The 18,346-nt window shown below is 53.8% G+C and overlaps 6 protein-coding genes across 6 annotated transcripts; 3 read left to right on the plus strand and 3 right to left on the minus strand.

Moving 5' to 3' along the window:
- Nucleotides 1–2,330: 2,330 nt before the first annotated feature.
- On the plus strand, nt 2,331–5,126 carry CLAFUR5_08174 (SET domain-containing protein 3; the record flags this gene model as incomplete). Its single annotated transcript, XM_047907322.1, has 1 exon — nt 2,331–5,126. The coding sequence occupies one exon, from the start codon at nt 2,331–2,333 to the stop codon at nt 5,124–5,126; it is 2,796 nt and encodes a 931-aa protein (XP_047759475.1).
- A 592-nt stretch (nt 5,127–5,718) lies between these two features.
- On the minus strand, nt 5,719–6,140 carry CLAFUR5_08175 (uncharacterized protein; the record flags this gene model as incomplete). Its single annotated transcript, XM_047907323.1, has 2 exons — nt 5,719–6,028; nt 6,052–6,140. 2 exons carry the CDS (start codon nt 6,138–6,140, stop codon nt 5,719–5,721), a joined length of 399 nt encoding a protein of 132 aa, XP_047759699.1.
- Nucleotides 6,141–6,483: 343 nt separating this feature from the next.
- Nucleotides 6,484–8,487, minus strand: CLAFUR5_08176 (Transcriptional activator protein DAL81; the record flags this gene model as incomplete). Its single annotated transcript, XM_047907324.1, has 1 exon — nt 6,484–8,487. The coding sequence occupies one exon, from the start codon at nt 8,485–8,487 to the stop codon at nt 6,484–6,486; it is 2,004 nt and encodes a 667-aa protein (XP_047759473.1).
- A 2,740-nt stretch (nt 8,488–11,227) lies between these two features.
- CLAFUR5_08177 (Sexual differentiation process protein isp4) lies at nt 11,228–13,984 on the plus strand (the record flags this gene model as incomplete). The annotated part of the gene is made up of 6 exons (XM_047907325.1): nt 11,228–11,564; nt 11,635–11,818; nt 11,877–11,920; nt 11,984–13,366; nt 13,450–13,583; nt 13,655–13,984. The coding sequence occupies 6 exons, from the start codon at nt 11,228–11,230 to the stop codon at nt 13,982–13,984; spliced, it is 2,412 nt and encodes an 803-aa protein (XP_047759474.1).
- A 215-nt stretch (nt 13,985–14,199) lies between these two features.
- Nucleotides 14,200–15,279, plus strand: CLAFUR5_08178 (uncharacterized protein; the record flags this gene model as incomplete). The annotated part of the gene is made up of 3 exons (XM_047907326.1): nt 14,200–14,591; nt 14,888–15,107; nt 15,181–15,279. The coding sequence occupies 3 exons, from the start codon at nt 14,200–14,202 to the stop codon at nt 15,277–15,279; spliced, it is 711 nt and encodes a 236-aa protein (XP_047759476.1).
- A 394-nt stretch (nt 15,280–15,673) lies between these two features.
- CLAFUR5_08179 (uncharacterized protein) lies at nt 15,674–17,518 on the minus strand (the record flags this gene model as incomplete). Its single annotated transcript, XM_047907327.1, has 2 exons — nt 15,674–16,329; nt 16,387–17,518. 2 exons carry the CDS (start codon nt 17,516–17,518, stop codon nt 15,674–15,676), a joined length of 1,788 nt encoding a protein of 595 aa, XP_047759477.1.
- Between the last annotated feature and the right edge of the window lie 828 nt (nt 17,519–18,346).

The following is an 18,346-nucleotide window of genomic DNA, read 5'->3' on the forward strand; positions in this document are numbered from 1 at the left end:
GTACTATTACGAGACAGCCCTTTTACTTACTTTACGTACTACCCCGTAATATATCGACGCTATCGGCTGTAATTCCGGGCGCTAGCGCCCTTCCGATTTCTTTATCTATTCGCCTTCCCTTAGACCTCTTAGATAGCTTACGTAACTATATATATCTTAACCCGACTATACTATTGCCCCCTCGCCCGTAATAATAAGTTAGTAGATAGACGATACTACTCTAAGGAGTATTATATACTAATAACCCGGTTATATTATAAAGGATGTTAAGATATAGCATTTTAAAGGGAGTTAATAATTAGGATATGATCTAGTAGCCTAAGGTATCTACGATAACTTAGCTTTTCGGGAGATACCTTCTCTCCCCTTTAGCTTAGATAGATATCTAACATAATTAACATATTAGTTCCTAATATATTGCTATATACTCGTGCTATTAGTTAGTTAAAGATTGATCTCTTACTCTACTCCGCCACTATCTACCCGTACCTATTTAATAAAGGATAGAAATAGCTTATAGAGAGTAATATAAAGCCGCTAGATAGATATTACGGAAGCTAGTATTAAAGGCTATATTAGTATCGTCCGGTAAGTAAATAGATAGTAGCCTTAGGTATTATAGAATAGGCTATTCTAATACTATATAATAAGGCGTGTTTCTTCGTAATCTTACTTCTTCTAACTTACTATTGATATTACTAATAATACTACCTTAAAACTACTAATACTATTACTAAACTATTACCGCTCTACTAATGTATTATTTACTATTACCGTACGACTATATTACGTCGATACGTATACGTTAAGGGTACTAGTGATCGAGCTAATAGAGATAATCAATAGAATATAACTAATTTAAGGTATAGACCTACCTCTACGCACTTCTATTTTCTGCGACTTCGTATCGATATTTTACCGACACGGTCCTATAGGCACTAAAACGAGCTACGTACTGTCGAAGAGTTATATCTACCTTCTTGAGATTGTCTAATAATCGAGCGATATTAGGCCCTAGTTATAGCTTTAGAAAGAGTAGATAGTAGCGTCGAATAAGCAATATCCGAGGTCTATATAAAGTGGATAACAGGTGGCAGTAGGAAACACCGTATGTGGCTTCATGCGGCGTTGCTAAAGGTCACTAAAGAGAAAGGCATCTCGTCGTTGCCGCCGCCTTCTCGTACGGCACAAGCACGTGCAAGCATTGGCTGCTGGCCGAAAGTCCTGACGGCTGCCCGCGTGCCAGTAGTTATGTGGCAGAGCAGACGAAGCCTAAAGCATCAACCTTGGACGAGTGCGAGCACACAACCAATCACCGTGTCGCTGCTCATCTCGTCCCGCGTTTCACCTGCTGCGCTATACCGCTTCAGCTCATAGCGCGGCATCGCCCCTCCTGCTGTTGCCGGCATGCTTATGTGAAGCGTGAAGCGTGAACGATTTCCACAATCCCCAACTGACCTCATCGTTGCGCTCGCTGTCCGCTGTCCGGGTGCCTACATGTACTTGTACATCAGACGAAGAGCAGCAGCGTCCCAGAGGATAATGTCCTGCAGCACATCGATATACCTCCCGCAGGCCAGGAGACAGCGCCGGGCGTTGCTCGAGTGCAGCACGTATCCGGGCGCCGATATGCGGCTGCGCTGCGACCTGCCTACGTGCTCTGCTGCGAGGAGAGGAGGCAGCCGCTCAGAGTTTTGGCTGTGCTAACTAAGCGACGGCGCTAGCCCGCATCGGCTCAGGCCTCTGTCTCTGTCTCGGTCGATTCTGGCACTCACACGCAGCAGCAGCCGTCCTACTACTCTCTCACTGTTCGCCCGCCACAAGCCGCCGTCCACACCACACACTTCCAATTCTTCACACGATACTCCTTACTGACCGCTAATCTTCCCTTTCGTCAGTCTACACCACCCCATTCGACCGCCCCGATTGCGACGACATCTCGACCCGCGCCGTGCGACTCCTCTCAGCTGCTGCTTCCGGTCGCCTTTCCACCGCCTCAACCTCGAAAACTTTGCGCTCTACGCCCATGACCCTCTGGCATACCGCTCAACACGCTGCACTCGCCGCCAGGACTCGACAGGCGTTGGAATCCATGCTCTAAGGGGTCCACATCACCGTCTGGCTCTCGTCACTCGTCTCTACACAGTGTCCTTTGTCCGCTGAAAAAGGAGCCCAAAACGCGCACAATACTCGACACACTCGGCGCAGTGGGAGGCGGCGTCTTCACCACCGTCCATACCGCCCAGATCGTGGCCTTCCAGTCATGCGCCGCCGACCTGACCAAGATCCTGTCACCTAGCCTCCAAGACCTTTTCCACAGAAAGGATAGCATGACAGACACCTCTTACCCTGTCAAGGCTATCAACGGTCCGCACTTCGCCCACAATGCTCTTGCGTCTGCGTATCATCCGCTCCACCACCAGCAGCACTACCATGCTCCCACAGAGTCCAGCGTGCCCGAGGACGACGGCCAGATCAGCTGCATTTGCGGCTACGCCGACGACGATGGCTGGACAGTCGCATGCGACCGATGCGACCGATGGCAGCATCAATCATGCTACTACCCTCAATACGACGAGTCTAGATTACCCGACGACCTGGAGCACGTTTGCGTCGACTGCAATCCGGACATCGAGGTGGACCATCTCCGGGCGCGCCAAAGACAGCGCCAAAAGAGAGAGCACGTCGAACCTGCGACTAACGGTATAAAGCGCGCTCCATCGAAGAGCCATAAAAAGAAGGTGAAAGAGCCAGGCACCGCACAAACCAATGGCTGGCCGGTCGACAAGCTGCGACACGATCGAAACAGCGCCAGTCCTCGAGACGCTGCACCACCACCCGCAAAGCGTCCAAAGACAAGCCATCGGACATCAGACTCTACCACTACAACCACGACCAATGCCACCACTGCTGTCAAAGGCCACTCGCGGAAGCGCAATGTGTCCAGCGTCAACCAGCGTCGAAGCGTGTCACGCTCGCCAGAATCACCCGTCGACCTCTACTCGGAAGAGTTTCTGCAGCGTTACCGTGAAGACGAGTGGGCCGTCACCGAAGCCAACCTGTACAACAGCATTGCCGTCACCAACAGCCTGTCCGACTGGGTCAATTGCTCGGAAGAAGACTTTCGTGCTGAACATCACCAATCCAAGGGAGAAGTACTCATGCGATGGGACGGTGTACTGGATGACATTCCTGGCAAAGCACAAATTGACATTATGGATGTCCGCGACAACTCTGTCCGCTACGACGGCGACTTTCCAGTGTGGAAAGCAGTCACTGTGGTCGAGCCTGTCGCGCCAGGAGCATACATTGGCGAGTTGAAAGGACATGTCGGATTCAAGACGGACTACCAGCAAGACGATGCCAACCGGTGGACACAATTACGCCATCCAGAGCCATTCGTCTTCTTCCACCAACAGCTGCCCATCTTTGTCGATGCACGGAACGAAGGCACCGAACTTCGATATGTGCGTCGCAGCTGTAACCCAAATGCACGCTTGCAGATCCTGGTCACGGAGCAAGTGAACTATCACTTCTGCTTCATGGCGACGCAACAGATCGACCCCGGCGTTGAAGTGGCAGTCAGCTGGGACACGCATGATGGACTTCCCGAGTTGGCGGCAAGGAACAACCTTACACAGCAACAATTGGAGGTCTTCTCGGGGTGGGTCTCCACAGCGCTTGCCAATTGCGGTCCGTGTGCATGCGGCTCCTCTGAGTGCTCCATGTCTCGCTTCGATCGTCGAGGCAGGCTCCAACAAGATGCTCAGCAGAAGCCACTCAAGGGAAAGAAGCGCAAGAATGGGCAGCACACCGCACCTCTAGATACCCACACTGTCAACAGCCGTTCCGGTAGTGAAGCACGTAAGGTCGACTTTGACGATGATGGAACCGACTCGAGATCGACGTCGGACTCTGTTGGCCGAGGTTCAGCCAGTCGAGACATCACGCCCAACACGCACTACTCCACCAATGGTCAGTCCTCCGGCATTGCCGAACTGTCTGAGAGGGAACGGAAGAAGCTGGCAAAGGAAGAGGAGATCTTCCGAAAGCAAGAGGAAGAACGTGCTGGGAAACAAGCGAAGAAGAAGCGCAATAGCAATGGCTCAAACCTCAACACCCCGAGTGCAAGCTCTTCGAAGCAGTTTGGCTTCCCAAATAACAATTCCAAGTACCCAGAACTTAGCAGTACGAGGCCAGCTGCAGGACCGTCCGCCAGAGCACCGCTCGGCAGGAAGCCAAAGTCATCAAGAGGTCCTGGTAGGCCGCCAAACAAGGTCATCAAGCGCACGAAGCCCGTTTATGTCGACTCGGCTACACAGTGCGACCTTGATTCTCCAGCACCACCACCTCGGACACCCAAGCCACGAACGCCATTCGTCTCCAACCGACAAAGGTTGCTGCAGATGTGCGCACGGAACAATCGTGCCATTGCCGCCAGCCAGTGTGCACGCCTCCAAGCAGCTTCGCCGGCCGTTACTGCAGATAAGATGGAGCTCGACTCGCCTCGCGCCGAGAGCGTGGGCCCACCGTCATCACCAATACCTGTGCGCAGTAGTGAGCTATCCGCTTCTACACGACAACCCGAGCCTGCAGTGCGACAGGACGTTGAAATGGAAGATGTCTCGCCCACGGTCGAAGACGTGGCAGAATCTCCTCACGCAGAACACGGCGTTCCACTTCCTGACGCTGACAAAGACGATCTCAAGCAGTCGCCGCCCATTGAACCTCCAGCACCCCCTTGGCCAGGCAAAGCACCTTCGGTAGAGTCAGAGGTGTCGCAAGGGAGCAACAAACCTGCGAACATGCACATCGATATGCCTCCACCTACACATCCATTTTCTGCTGCTGGTATGTTCGCCACAAATGGCACGCCCGGATCGAACGCAAACTCGGTCGTACAGTCTCCAGCTTCTCTTGCTGGCAGTTCGGCGTTCTCCCCTTCAGTGCAGGCCGCTGTTGCCACGACGCCTGCCAAGAAGAAGCTGAGCTTGAGTGATTATACCAGACGGAAAGCTGCTCTTCAACCATCATCGTCATCCGAAGCCAGAGCGGCAGAGGGCGGCTCGGCCATTGATGAGGATGTCAAGATGGAGGAAGCCGCAGAGGTTGCGGCTGCCATATGACGACTTGGAGTCCTTGGAGTCCTTGGTGTCATTGTTTTGTCTGTTTCGTTCAAGCGTGGCGTGCGGTGTCAGTCCATTTCTTACGATTCAACTGGGCAGGCGATCTGATCAATTGGGCATTGGGGAACGTCGACAATGGGAGGAATATCACGAAGACGACTAGAAAGGTTGATGGACTTGCCTTTACTGTTCATGGGTACGACGGACCCAAAAGATAAATGTACACGGATCATGTAGTACTAGCAGCCGCTCTTCAGCAGCGGCTCATCAGCACCACGCTTCTCATAGCATAAGTAGCGTCTTCGATCGTTGATTGTATGGAACTGTCAATCGCTCGGTCAACGGTTTCTTCGATTGTTGCTTGTATGGAATCGACTGTAGACGTCTCCGCTTCGGTCACGATCCGCTGGAGATTACCTTCGAGCCAGTCAACGTTCGCGTCAATCCGTTCGAGACGCTCGTCGATCTCGTGCAGCCTTGTGCTCTGGCGAGCCTCGACGGCGACAACGTTGTTCTTGACGACCTCTACGTCCCGGGAAATGCTGTGCAGTCCATGCGTGAAGGTGCCACGCGATCCATTGTGCGAACTCGTTCAATCTGGTTTCAGTCTTGCCATGATTGCAGTCTGGTTTGCGTTGATGGCGTCGAGCTGTTGTGCTGTACGGGCATGGGCGTCCTGCTCAAGCTGGGCCAGTCTTGTTGTGACTGCAGCTTGACTTGCTACGAATGCATCTCGATCCGTTTGGCGAGCTTGCTCGATCTGATCCAGGATGGCTTCGAATCGTTGGAAGATACGAGCTGGAGTATCCTGCTCTGGCCTGGCCTGGAAGAAGGCCCGGCGTCTGTGCCATTGTGATCCTCTGAACCCGTAGGAGGAGTTTGAGTAGTCTCTTTGTCGTGGTCTGCGAGCTGTACAGCTGCATACTCTACCAATCTCCTGCTTGTTGCGTCGCGCGTCTGCCGGCCTTTGCCTTTGCGTGCGGTTGACGGTTTGGACACTTTGCCTTTCGCCATGTCGTGGAGAGCACGTTCTGAGCGTGAGAATGGCAACTGGAGAGGTTGTTTGATCGTGACGAAGGGAGGCTTCAAAGTGCAAGAGAGGAGCTTGGAGGGGGGGTTGACGACCATACCCCTCGTGCCATTGAAGTATAAATGCGACCCGAACCCTGCCCGTGCCCGACAGGGGCTGGACTAGATCTGAATCATGGCGACTAACTCAAGCATCATCCCATGAACGAGGCAAACATGACAGCAATGCTGTACCGGTCATAAGAGCCTGTCGTATCTCTCCATCTATCGATATCATCTATCATTAAGTCATCAAATGCCAGAACTCCCACTGGCACCGCGTGCCCTTCTATGCCACAGTAGGCTCCGTACTCCACCGATCAATCTCCACAACATCCCCATTCACAGTATGATGATAACTCGAAATGTTCAGCTCACTCGTCGGCTGCACACTCGGCTTCTCAGGGAGGCCTCTCAACATCTGACTGGTGGCATCCAACTTCTCCAACGCGCCCTGTATCCAAACCGCCTTCTTGCTGCTCACCGTCAGAGTCCACTTGAACTCGTTCAGACGACAAGCGTAAAAATGTGCTTCCTCCCGGCCAGGACTTGTCGCCATGAGTAATGCGCCAAAGGTTCCGATCAGAGCGAAGTTGGATGCCGAGGAGAAGAACCAGAACGCATCGAGGTGTTCTGGCTTGAGACGGTTGACAAAGTCCAGCGCGCTTATCAATCGCGTCTTCGCTGCTGAGCGACACACGTAGAGCGCGTACGGTTCAGAGCTCGCCGGGTCAAGAGACTGGACGATTCTTCGGTGTATGCTGATCTCCGTAGCGAAGTATGCCAGGTGAAGGTATCCTTGCGATGAGAGCTGTCCAGATGTGAAGCTGTCCATCTTACAATTCGCTGGAAGGCTCGCGTGCCAGTTCCTCAGCTTCAGCTGCACTGGCTTGGCGCGAGTGAGCACTAGTTGCGTCGCGTAGCGGCCTGCGCGGGCGTACTCGGCTTTTGCAGTCTCGCTGTAGAATGCTTCGCAGACTTCGGCCATGATGCTGGTGAGGGAGATCATTTGCATGAAAACCATTCGGCCTCGTGCTTGTTGCTCGTCGACGTCTTCGCTGGGCGTGGGCAGGGGCTGGATGGTTTCGTCGAAATCTTCCTCGGTGGGAATAGACACGTTCCAGTCGGCCTCGTTGATGTGGGAAGGTCTCCCGTGCATGACCGCACTCCATTTGTCTTGCATGTATAATGCCCATGCGAGTCGCTTGCGAAGTAGTCGTTCCCATCTTGGTATGGACCAGTCGGAGCAGTCGAGGTGCAATCCTATATCTTGACCGAGTGCTACAAGCTGGACAGTCAATGTCCATGTGCTGGACTTGGCACGTTGCAGCAACAGTAGACCAGCTTGCACTGCCGAGATCTTGGGACGTTGCATTGCTATCGTGAGGCTCGTGATTGCAACATACTCCAACTTGGAGGTGTCAGGCTTGGGATGTAATCGGAATGCTGGATCTCGGTCCCACCATGCCAATGCCAACAGGTACATCGCTGCAAGGAGTGGAGGATTAAATTGCCTGTCGCCATGTTGATGCCGATCGAGGAACGCTGGCTTCTGTATTATGGGATAGCTTGGATGCACATTGCGGAAGTATATGTCGATGAGAGCAGGACCATGAGATCCGACAATGTCTTCGATATCTGCTAGGGCTCGAGCCTCATCGTCCGGTAGTTGCACATCAGCATCGGCATGAGTGCTGAAGTATTCGCTGCTGGTGACTTGTCGCAGGGTACCAACCTGCGACTCTGTCTCGTTCTTCTCGTTGAACGTCCCGAGGCCGATGAGGGAGGCGTCCAAGGCTGTCGTCTGGCCAAGATACTTGCAATGACGATGGCGCTGAAGGCTCAGCGTCTCATCGACTGCGAAATGTTTCCTCATCGAGGGCTGGAGTGGCGCAGGCAGCGGAGCGGGCGCTGTCGCGGGGCGGGATGGAGCAGTGGTGGTGGGCGTGGAACGTTGGATAGAAGCAGGGCTCTTCTTGGAAGGACTATCAGGTCTGGGAGCATCCTCTGTCTTGCGCTTCCTGGGCTGTGCGTTCTCCACAAACGTGCAGTCCTGCTTGTGGAACTCGCATAAAACGCAACGACGGTTCTCCTGGAGAACACATTTGCTTTTGCGTCGTCGGCAGCCGTCACAGGGTCGTTCTCTCCGGGAGCGTGCTGGAGGTGTTGTTTGTTGAATGTGCTTGAGAGAAGGCCGGTTCTCCTTGCCGTCCATGTGATGATGATGCTTGGGAGGCGACCAGACAGCTATAGGCCGTGGGGCCAATGGAGGGACGGCCATAGCCGTGGCCATATCTGCAGGCTGGAAGTGGCTGTGATTGACGCCGATGCTGATAAGTGTCTCTGTAGATAGGCAAGCGCGCACTGCAGCCTTTCCAGATGCGGACGCGTGGCTCAGATGTTTAATGCAGAGGAAGGTCCCTGGTGTCACACCCGCAAACCGCGTGCTGGAGTGTTATCAGGACGTGCAGAGGCAGCCGGGAGCAATAGATGGGCTTATCAGCGAACAAGCTGGACCATCAAAAGGAAGCGCAGGAGCGCGACAAATGGCAACACTAAGCGTGGTCGGAGGAGCCGCAAAGGGCGGCGATGAAGATGAGGTGGTCGAGAGTCTTTGGGGTCATTGAGACGACTGACCGACTAGCGTGACGCTCTGCTTCGACTGATCTTCATGAACGGAATAATACCTCAGCGGAAACGAGAGGCACGCGAAGGGGTCGTGTGCTGGTGGATGATGCAGGATATGCATGATATACGCGCAGGGCAGCGCTCAGCGCCAAGCCAGCAACCAGAGTGGTGGATGGACATTGGCGAGGTGATTTCAGATGAGCGCACAAGCGTGCGCTTGCCTGACATGTGTACGTAAAAAGCGCAATTCTGTACATAAGAGAAACGAGCTGTGAGGTGCAGACTTCAGGTGGAAGAAGAGCGAGTACAGGGACTCAGAGATAAGGACGCAGCGGCCAATCAAACCGCGTACAAATGCACAACATGATGTGAGAGATTGAGATTAGACTTCCTCGAATCCGGGACACAGTAGGAGGTACACTTGGAGTGAGAGTGAGGTCACCACCCGTCAACGCTCGCTCTCCTGCTCGCTTGCTTGTTGTTGGCATGTGACTTCGATGTTGTCTCGGTGAACATGTGCTCATCGGCCCTGGCTCGAGGTGGTTATTGCCGCTGTTGCTGTCGTTCCTGCCGTTGGACTTCCTCTGCACTTCCTCCTGCATCATTCATCTCACCCAGTGTTGTGCCATGACTGGGTGATGTGAGACTCCGGTGGGGACATCCTTACAGGAGACCCTGCGTGCCTGGTGCCGCTTTGCCTGAGCCTCCAACTTCCAAGTCGATCGCGTGCGGGAGGTACCAAAGAAGGATATCAAGCGGCCACCGACGACGAGGGCCGACCACGTCGCTTCCCTCAACCATTTCCTTCCACCATCAGGAGTCCTTTCCATGCTGCTTTGGTCTGGCCAGCAACACTCTGCACCGTCCTCCGACGGACAGTGCTGAGAAGAGAAGCGTCGCGCCCATGTCGGCCCGCTGTATGTCAGAGTGCGCGAAACATGTGAGGCTGCCGAGTCAAGATCCAAGAACGAGCGGTCTGGAGGGTGCGGCCATGTTCGTGAGAGTGAGACCACACAACAAATGTTGAAGAGGGAGTGCATGCTGGCTGTGCTTGATGGTGATCTGCGGGTTGGACAGCGATTGCAAAGGCCGGCACATCGACCGAGAAGAGGTGAAGTGCGAAGAAGCTGCAGGCGGAAGTCGCTCAGTTCGACGACTTCTCGACATAATGGACGTCTTGGAGCATGATGCCGATGACCGTGATGGTGCCATCCTCGCGACCAACGAGCAGTATTGCGTGACCTTAGTGGTACAATACCCAACTTTTATCAGGGCGTCCGCTCCCTATACTTCATGCGCTACGATGGACTCACTGCAGTAGGTCCCGTCAGCTCACTCGTTGACATTCAAGTGTCCAGATACTGTGTGGATCATGGCATTTGGATTGTGTGTGTTCTGATGCACGACACGTTCAATGTTGTGCATCGAGGCAGAGCCCGACTCCCTGAACGGCAATTGCACAGGTAAAGTCTATCATGGTGTTGCTTTAAAGGAACTACCGGCCACAGCTGCAACTACGCATCCGGACCATATGGTGCTGAAGCAACTCCCTTGCTGGAGACACTTCTGTCGCTGCTGCTGATGAATGTGCTCATTTGCGCAGCGCGGTAAAGTGGTAAGAACGAGGCACTGTCAGTCTGTTCGTGACGAGCGCAGCATTGCAGGTCTTGCGAGACAACATGTTTGTCACCAACATCGCAAACATCAATGATCGATTGTGTTGGAGCATTGGCTGTCACGCGGTGCTCGCTTTAGCCGCGACACCCTAGTCCTTCTCCACCTCGAATGCTTGTTTCTGCCTTTACCAACGTCTCTTCCTCCAAGTGCCGAACACAGTACATACTCGTCGCTATGCGACAACCGCATCACACGACGCGGATGGCGATGAAGACAGCAACTTGCACGCCAATGGCCTCCTCAGCTTCCAGACAGTGAAAGGCCCTCATGGCCGAACAGCCATGCTTGAAGTTGCATCGCCTGAATGTGCTTGGCCTATCTCTGGAGTGGTATGCTTGCTCGCAACCATGTCCTCGTAAAAGGTACCGACTACTGCGAGACCGTACGGCAGCACCTTGCACTCCTCATATCGAGTTGCCTGATCAGCATTAGCTCTGTCCGCTTTTGCCGCTCTCTCCACCACTTCCCTCGTGGAAGCTGAACGCTGGCTGGGACTGGGAGCTACTGATCAGCAGATTGAACCTCCAGGATTCGTTAGGCGCGCGACACGAGATACGGAGATGTACTACCTGATGCTTCCTCATCCTCCTCACGGTCCCACGTGCCGACAATCGCTGTCGTGGACCGCCTTGCATGCTCGCTCACCTCTGGCTTCCACTGACCACATACCAAAGCTGCCTCCACGCACCCACGGGTCGGTGATCTTTGACTGACCATCCGGAATCGCGATGAGGTTACCGTTCACCACCAAAGCCGAGGACAAGATTGAGCATGGTGCTCTGGAAGTAATTGAAGGCGAAGCTGTTCAGGACAAGAACGATGTCGCGGTGCAGACGCAGATCATCTCGGAAGCGAAGGCCATTGACAAGACGCATCACTTCGATCCCAACTTGTCCGAAGACGTCGTCGAAGCTCTCCAAGAAGCGGCTCGCAACAACAGCATAGAAAAGGCCATCGAAGTCGAGAAGACCTTCCTGGAGGACTCTCCCTACGAGTCAGTCCGAGCCGCTGTACGCAACACTGATGGCGATGAAGTCGCCAATACGCTTCGAGCATGGATCCTAGGTAGGTCGTTCACCGAGCGCACGGCATCTTGTAGGCCTGTGTTCTATGCTGACATCTCCCGCCTCTCCAGGGTTCCTCTTCGTCACTGTGGCCGCTGCTATCAACATGTTTCTTAGCATGCGAAGCCCAGCTATCACGATCCCGACAGTTGTGATTATGCTTCTGGTCTACCCGGTTGGATGCTTGTGGGCACGTGTTATGCCGTCAAGAACCTTCAAGACTTTCGGAGTGACTTGGTCACTGAATACTGGACCGTATGACCCTAGTCGCCAGGCATGTTGTGGAGAGGAACGACAGCTGATTGTGATGTAGATTCACCATCAAGGAACACTCCGTCGTGACTCTCATGGCGAACGGTATGTGGAAGCGAAGTCAAAAGACCAGAACGTTGCGTGGAGCATCTGCTGATCTTCTGAAAGTCACATACGGCTATGCATACAGCACCGATGCCTTGTTGGCACTGGACGCCAAACCACTCTACCATCTGCATCTTGGCTGGGGCTTTCAATTGCTATTCACCCTGAGCTCGCAGCTCATCGGCATCGCCATCTCTGGAATGTTTCGACGCTTCCTGGTCTGGCCAGCAGCTCTAATTTGGCCTGCAAACTTTTCGATGACTTCCCTCCTGTATGCCTTGCATGACAGGAAGCGAATGGATCCATCCGTAACGAATGGCTGGAAGATCTCTGGATATCGTTACTTCGCCTACGTCTCCATTGCCTCCTTCGTACACTATTGGTTCCCTGGAGTGATCTGGCAAGGACTCTCGGTGTTCAGCTTCCCAACCTGGATTGCACCTAATAACGTCGTAGTCAATCAGCTTTTCGGGGGATTCACTGGCTTGTCTCTGATCCCGCTCACTTTCGACTGGACGTATGTTATGGCCTACCTCAGTGATCCTCTGCTATCGCCAACATTCTCTCACCTCAATACCCTGGTCGGTTTGATCATCTTCGTCATGATCAGTACGATCGGGATAAGCTATTCTGGAGCCCTTTTCTCGGAGTATCTACCCATCAACACATCGACGACCTTTGACAACACGCAGAACAAATACAATGTGACCCAGATCATGGGAGACAACTTCACCTTCGATTTGCAAAAGTACAAGGACTACTCGCCATTATTCTTGGCCCCTACCTTCGCTCTCAATTACGGTCTGTCCTTTGCAGCATTAACTGCAGGCTTGGTGCACACTGGCATCTTTCACGGGAAGGAAGTATGGTACCGCCTCAAAGCAGCGAGGAACCAGGAGCCAGACATTCACATGCGGCTCATGGCCAAGTATCGCGAGGCGCCGGACTGGTGGTACTTGGTCCTTTTCGTGGTGTCGGTCTTCCTTGGCCTGGGCACTATCCTGGGCTACAGCTCTCAGCTGCCGTGGTGGACATACTTCGTGAGCATCGGCCTTGCTTTGGTCTTTGTCATCCCATGCTGTATGATCCTTGGGATTACCAATATCATGCTCAGCTTGAATGTCCTCTCGCCCTTCCTGGCTGGATTTATGATTCCTGGTCGCCCTGTTGGCGTTATGATCTTCAAGGTCTATAGCACGATCGTCCTGGGTCAAGCGCAGACGTACACACAGGATTTGAAGTTCGCGCAATACATGAAGATCGCTCCGAGAACGACCTTTGCCTGCCAGGTCGCGGCGACCTGCTGGGCGGCGATTGTGCAGATTGCCACTATGAATTGGACTCTGGGAACGATCGAGGGAGTATGTGAGTTTGAGCAGAAGAATCACTTCACGTGTCCCAATGGACGAACGTTTTTCAGCTCGAGCATCGTTTGGGGTTTGATAGGTAAGTGCCGAAGGCTGGAAGGCATACTCTGTCCGAGATATGCTCGCTCTTGATAGTATGGCTAACGTCCTTTTGCTTGACAGGTCCGAAGCGCATGTTCGGTCCTGGGTCCCTCTACTCCTCCTTCAACTACTTCTGGCTCGTTGGCGCTCTGCTACCGGTAGCATTCTATGTTCTGCTCAGAACCTTTCCATCGAAGAAATTACGATGGCTTCATGTGAGTACAGCCCTGACTAGAGCCCCTTCCGCCTGAACCACAGCGATACAAGTTCTAATACTGGCCTATAGGCTCCGGTGATGCTGGGTGCGATGTCATGGCTCCCTCCAGCTACGCCGTTGTCGTTCTCGTCCTGGGCAATCGCCGGTTTGATCTTCAACTACTGGATCAGGAAGCGTTTCTACGGTTGGTGGTCGCATTACAACTACCTTACTGCTGCTGCGCTGGACTGTGGGCTGTTGATCTCCACGATTGTCATCTTCTTGGCTATCACTTTGCCTGGAGCTACTGTGCCGCAGTGGTGGGGCAATACCACGGTGTTTGAGACGATGGATTATTTGGGTACAGCTGTCAGACGTACTGTAGGAGTTGGAGAGAAATTCGGACCTGCAACGTGGTAGTTGAGCAGAATCCGATGAATTAATAGATGACTAAACGTATCATGGTGACTACTTCTCAGCAGCAGCGACGGGCTTCCCACTCATGATACTGCACTGCTCAGGAAAGAGCAGACGATGCACGACGCGTGTCACTCTTGCACTTCAAACTCCCTTCCGTACTGTCGCCAGTCTTCTCCGCCACTCAAGCTCATCATTCCACACCCTACACACCCGCCATGCCCTCCCCCTACGAACGCCACACCAACTTCCACCCCCTCGACATCATCGACGAGCGAGTCCTCCGCCACGGCGGCAAAGTCGAAGACCACCACATCTCCCAATACCGCTCCCGCGTCAAAGTCTCTCAACGTAACATGGGAGAACTCAGCCTCATCACACACCTGACGCGAGTGCAGTACGGCTACTACCGCAGCTCGCCGGCAGCGCTTATCGGCTTTCGGTTCCAGTTTCTAGGATCTAATCCACATTGGCGGTTCCAGAAGGCGGATATCAAGATTACTTTCGCATCGAGCGATGTGAGTGTGAAGGATGCTGCGCAGGATCCTGTAGTGGTGGATTTTGGACCGAAGCATCTGGCCAGTGAGGGGACGGAGGAGAAGAGGAGTTGGTGAGTATAGTCCGCGATATTTGGCAAGGGAAGGGATATGGTTGATAATGATATGTGTGCAGGTAGTACACAGCGACTCTCTCCGCCAATGCCTCGTTAGGACCGGTCGTGATTACACCCACACCATCCCTCTCAGCCGGCATCAGCGGAACCTATGGACGACGCTTCATCGCCAGCGTTGACGGTGCGGACTTCAGCGATCATGACCACACGGAGCCAAACATAACTCGCTTCTGGTTGAGGTATTTCCACTCTTTCCCCCACACATGACAACACAGTCCTGACATGATCCGCAGGGAGGATCCACGCCAAACCGACGGCCTACCGCTTCAGTTCGACGCCGCCGTGATCGTCAAGTACAACTGCCCCTTCTCAGCAGCTGTCGATGTGAAAATCGGACCTGTCTTCTATCTACTTGCGAGGCCTTATCCAGCAGCCGAGCCGGTTAGGTTCCAGCCTGGGATTGAATATGGAGATTCAATACGGGATGGTGTTGTGGATTTTGAGAGTCTTACGGTATGTTTCTTAAGGTTGTCAGTGGTTTATATCATGTGCTTGTCGAGTGTGGCTGACACCCTTCTGACTGTAGCAGGAAGAGTGGCGAAGGATGGTCACACCGGACTTGGATCTCGCGCAGCCGGTGCTGAACTCGACAGCGCCTACAACGCCGCTGAAGAAGGAAGAGTAGGGCCAGGATGAGAGGACTCGAGACAAGGTTTGGTCAGGAATGTCAGTGATATTCGTATCTGCGTGCAATCGTCAAGTATGCTACCGTTCAGTCCCTAGAAATCGCTGTGTGCCTGATTGCAGACCGATGCCCTCCTCGTGCTCACAAAACCTACTCCTGTGCTCAAGCCGATACACCTGCGCCATCGCGGCTTCCATCTCTTTCAAACACCAACCTTGCAATCGTCTCTACGTCAAAGTCGCCATAGCCGCCGCAACGATCTTCGCCTTTCGCTTCTCTGCAGGACACAACATCGTCAGCCAATGACCCTCAGCGAGCGAGCGAAGTGCGGGAGGAATAGGGAATGGTTGGGTATGCAAGAGTTCGGCAGAAACACGCACCCACCCAGAGCCACTTAGTGTGTAGACCGCACCAGAGCCATCCTACCTTTCCGATCTTTCTCAACTCGTATAACGTTACGTGGCGGACTACGCTCGCGCTCGTACACGACCATCTCTTCCCGTGGCCTGCTGCGATCTCGGTATTCCACGAGTTGGTATTCTTCCTCTGGATGTGCTCGTAGTCGCAGGGCCATGTCGCGTCTTTCTTCTGCTTCGCGCTCCAGGCGTAGGGCGCGGCGTTCGGCTTCAAGTGCTCGGATCTCGCCATTGATGTCGCGGTCGCTGCGGTGGCTGTGCTCGGAAAGGACGAGAGTGCCATGGTTGTGGCTTGGTGCGCGCTCTTCTATGACCGTCTTTCGTTCTTCGTAGAACTCGGGTGGGCCTGGTGGTGGAGGTGGAGGTGGCGAGCGAGTTTCTTCGATGACGGTCTTGCGTTCCTCGTAGACGGTACCTCCTCGTGACTTCGATCGTGGTGGAGATCGGCGACTGATGCTTGTCATGGTCGGTGATGATTCCCTGACTGATTTTGCGCGATGCGATCGTGCGTAGGCAATGCTGGGAGGGTTGATCCACTCGGTACGCTCGACGTGTTCGTGTTCGCCGACTGGAGGTGGAGGGACACCGGTGGTCTCTTCAATCTTCTCTTCGAAATGGTAGACTTTCTTCTTCTCTGTATCTGGTGGGTTAGTGCATTGCTTTGTTGCAGCTCAATCAGCTTCAAACTCACCACCATCTTTGTAGGTCTCAGAGATGTGAATCACTTCATCGATTTGCTCCTTCTCCAGTGCGATTCGCAGCACAAAGAAGTCATCCTCTTCGTCGAATGGGTAACCAAGATCCATGATCGCCTCCCGTCTTACAAGTCGCTTCGGCATTCGTGTCTTGCCCTTCTTGAACCTGCGCTCCTCACGCACACTCTCCTCGAACGCTGTCTCATGTATACTCGTCTCGTGTACACTTTGCGGCGGTGGTGGGGCTTCAATGATGTCTTCCTCGATCTCTGTCTCATGTATGCTTTCATACACGCTTGGAGCCCGGCTTCTTCTGCTTGAGACCTTGGTCGGAGCTCTGCTGGTCGCCTTGGATGGAGCTTTGCTGGGTGCTTTACTCGCTGCCTTGCTTGGTGCTCTACTCTTGACACTCTTGACTTCGTCAATTTCTGTGAAGCTTGAACTGCTGCTTGAGCTGGTCTCATCTGAGTGGTGGGAATGATGGTAGTGAGTCTCCTTCTTCTCATCCTTGACTGAGCGCTCGCTCTTTGGAGGCCGGCGGCGGTGAACAGAACGCTCGCGGTGAATCTCTACCTCACGATAGTCCTCTGGCTCGTCTCTGTACCGCTCTTCCTCCCATGCATCCCGGGATCGACGGATCGGCAGAGGTACTGGCTGATAAGCTGGAATGCGGTACTCCTCCCTCTCGTAGCGGGCTGGCTTTCTGTCAAACGTGTCCAAACTACTTTGACGTCGCACAAGTCCAGGGCGTGGAGGTGGGCGGCCGTGCTCGAAATCGTCCCTTGGTCGGTAAGGTGTGAGGGCCATCTCTGCTACCTCACGAGGGTCCATGTCGCCAAACAGCTCGCGGTCTGTCCGTCGTCGCGGCCTCGAACGAGCTCGGTCCTCCTCAAAGTACCGCTCACGCTCCCAAGGTCGTGGTCCACGGCTTGGCTCTCGATCTGCTATTGCGATATCGATCTCCCGGCGACCTGGTCGCTCACGCTCCGTGAAACGAATGTCCTCCTCATATCCTCTTGCCGGCGGTGGTGGAGGACCTCGACTGAATCGCTCGAAGCGCTCGCGATCCCACCGCTGTGGGATCTCCCCGTACGCTAGGTCGTCGCCTGAGGACCTGTACCGCGACATAGCTGCTGAGTCCTTTGTCTGCTATGGGTTTGTGACCCCTCCGCAATGCTGACTCGTCTGATTGTGAGAGCTTCGGTAGTTGTGGGAGATCAGGTCGCTGCGAGGGAGGATCAAGCCTGCATATAGACGGCAGAAGCACAGATGGACCGCTCGCAGCTCTTGCGCAGCGTTGTTGGGAGCAGTGACTCCAGTGAGGCTGGCAGTGCAAGGATGTGCCTTGTGCGTTGCCTTCTGCTTCGTTTGGTTGCACGGTGGCTGCCCGATCGGGTGCTCGCGTGGCCTCGGTGAGGTCCGGCCTCACACTTTAGATATCGTCCTTGGGCTCGAGCAGTCACGGGAGGGATGTGAAGACAACTTCGGGCTCTTGAAACACACGATTTCACAATGTAATAGAGCAGTCACGGCCCAAATATGACGTACCCCCGGCTTCACATGTTCTGGGCTTCTGGCAGTTGTGCCAAGGAAGTGGAGGGAGCCATGTGGCTGGACATCACCTTCGACGTCGACATCGACATGATGCATCGACGGCGATACTGGAACCGCACGTGCAATGTATAAGATTAGGCAGCACAGAGATGACAGTATCGTAGCCGCTCGACTTCCTTGTGGCGTGTTAGCTGGACCGTAAAAGCCTATAAGCATGGCACAAGGTCAAGGAAAAGAGGCAGTTGCGCACGGCAGCAAGAGCGTTCGTTGGCAACGAGAGGGATACCGCGGATATCATACAAGACGGAAGAACATTGGCGACGATGGGTCTCGCAGGGTACTGCGCCGGACGAAAGACGAAGATGTCGTCAGTCGTATTGAAGGCGTAAGATTGTAGGCCAA

Source organism: Fulvia fulva, chromosome 3 (genome assembly GCF_020509005.1).
Source record: "Fulvia fulva chromosome 3, complete sequence".
Taxonomy (NCBI): Eukaryota; Fungi; Ascomycota; class Dothideomycetes; order Mycosphaerellales; family Mycosphaerellaceae; genus Fulvia; species Fulvia fulva.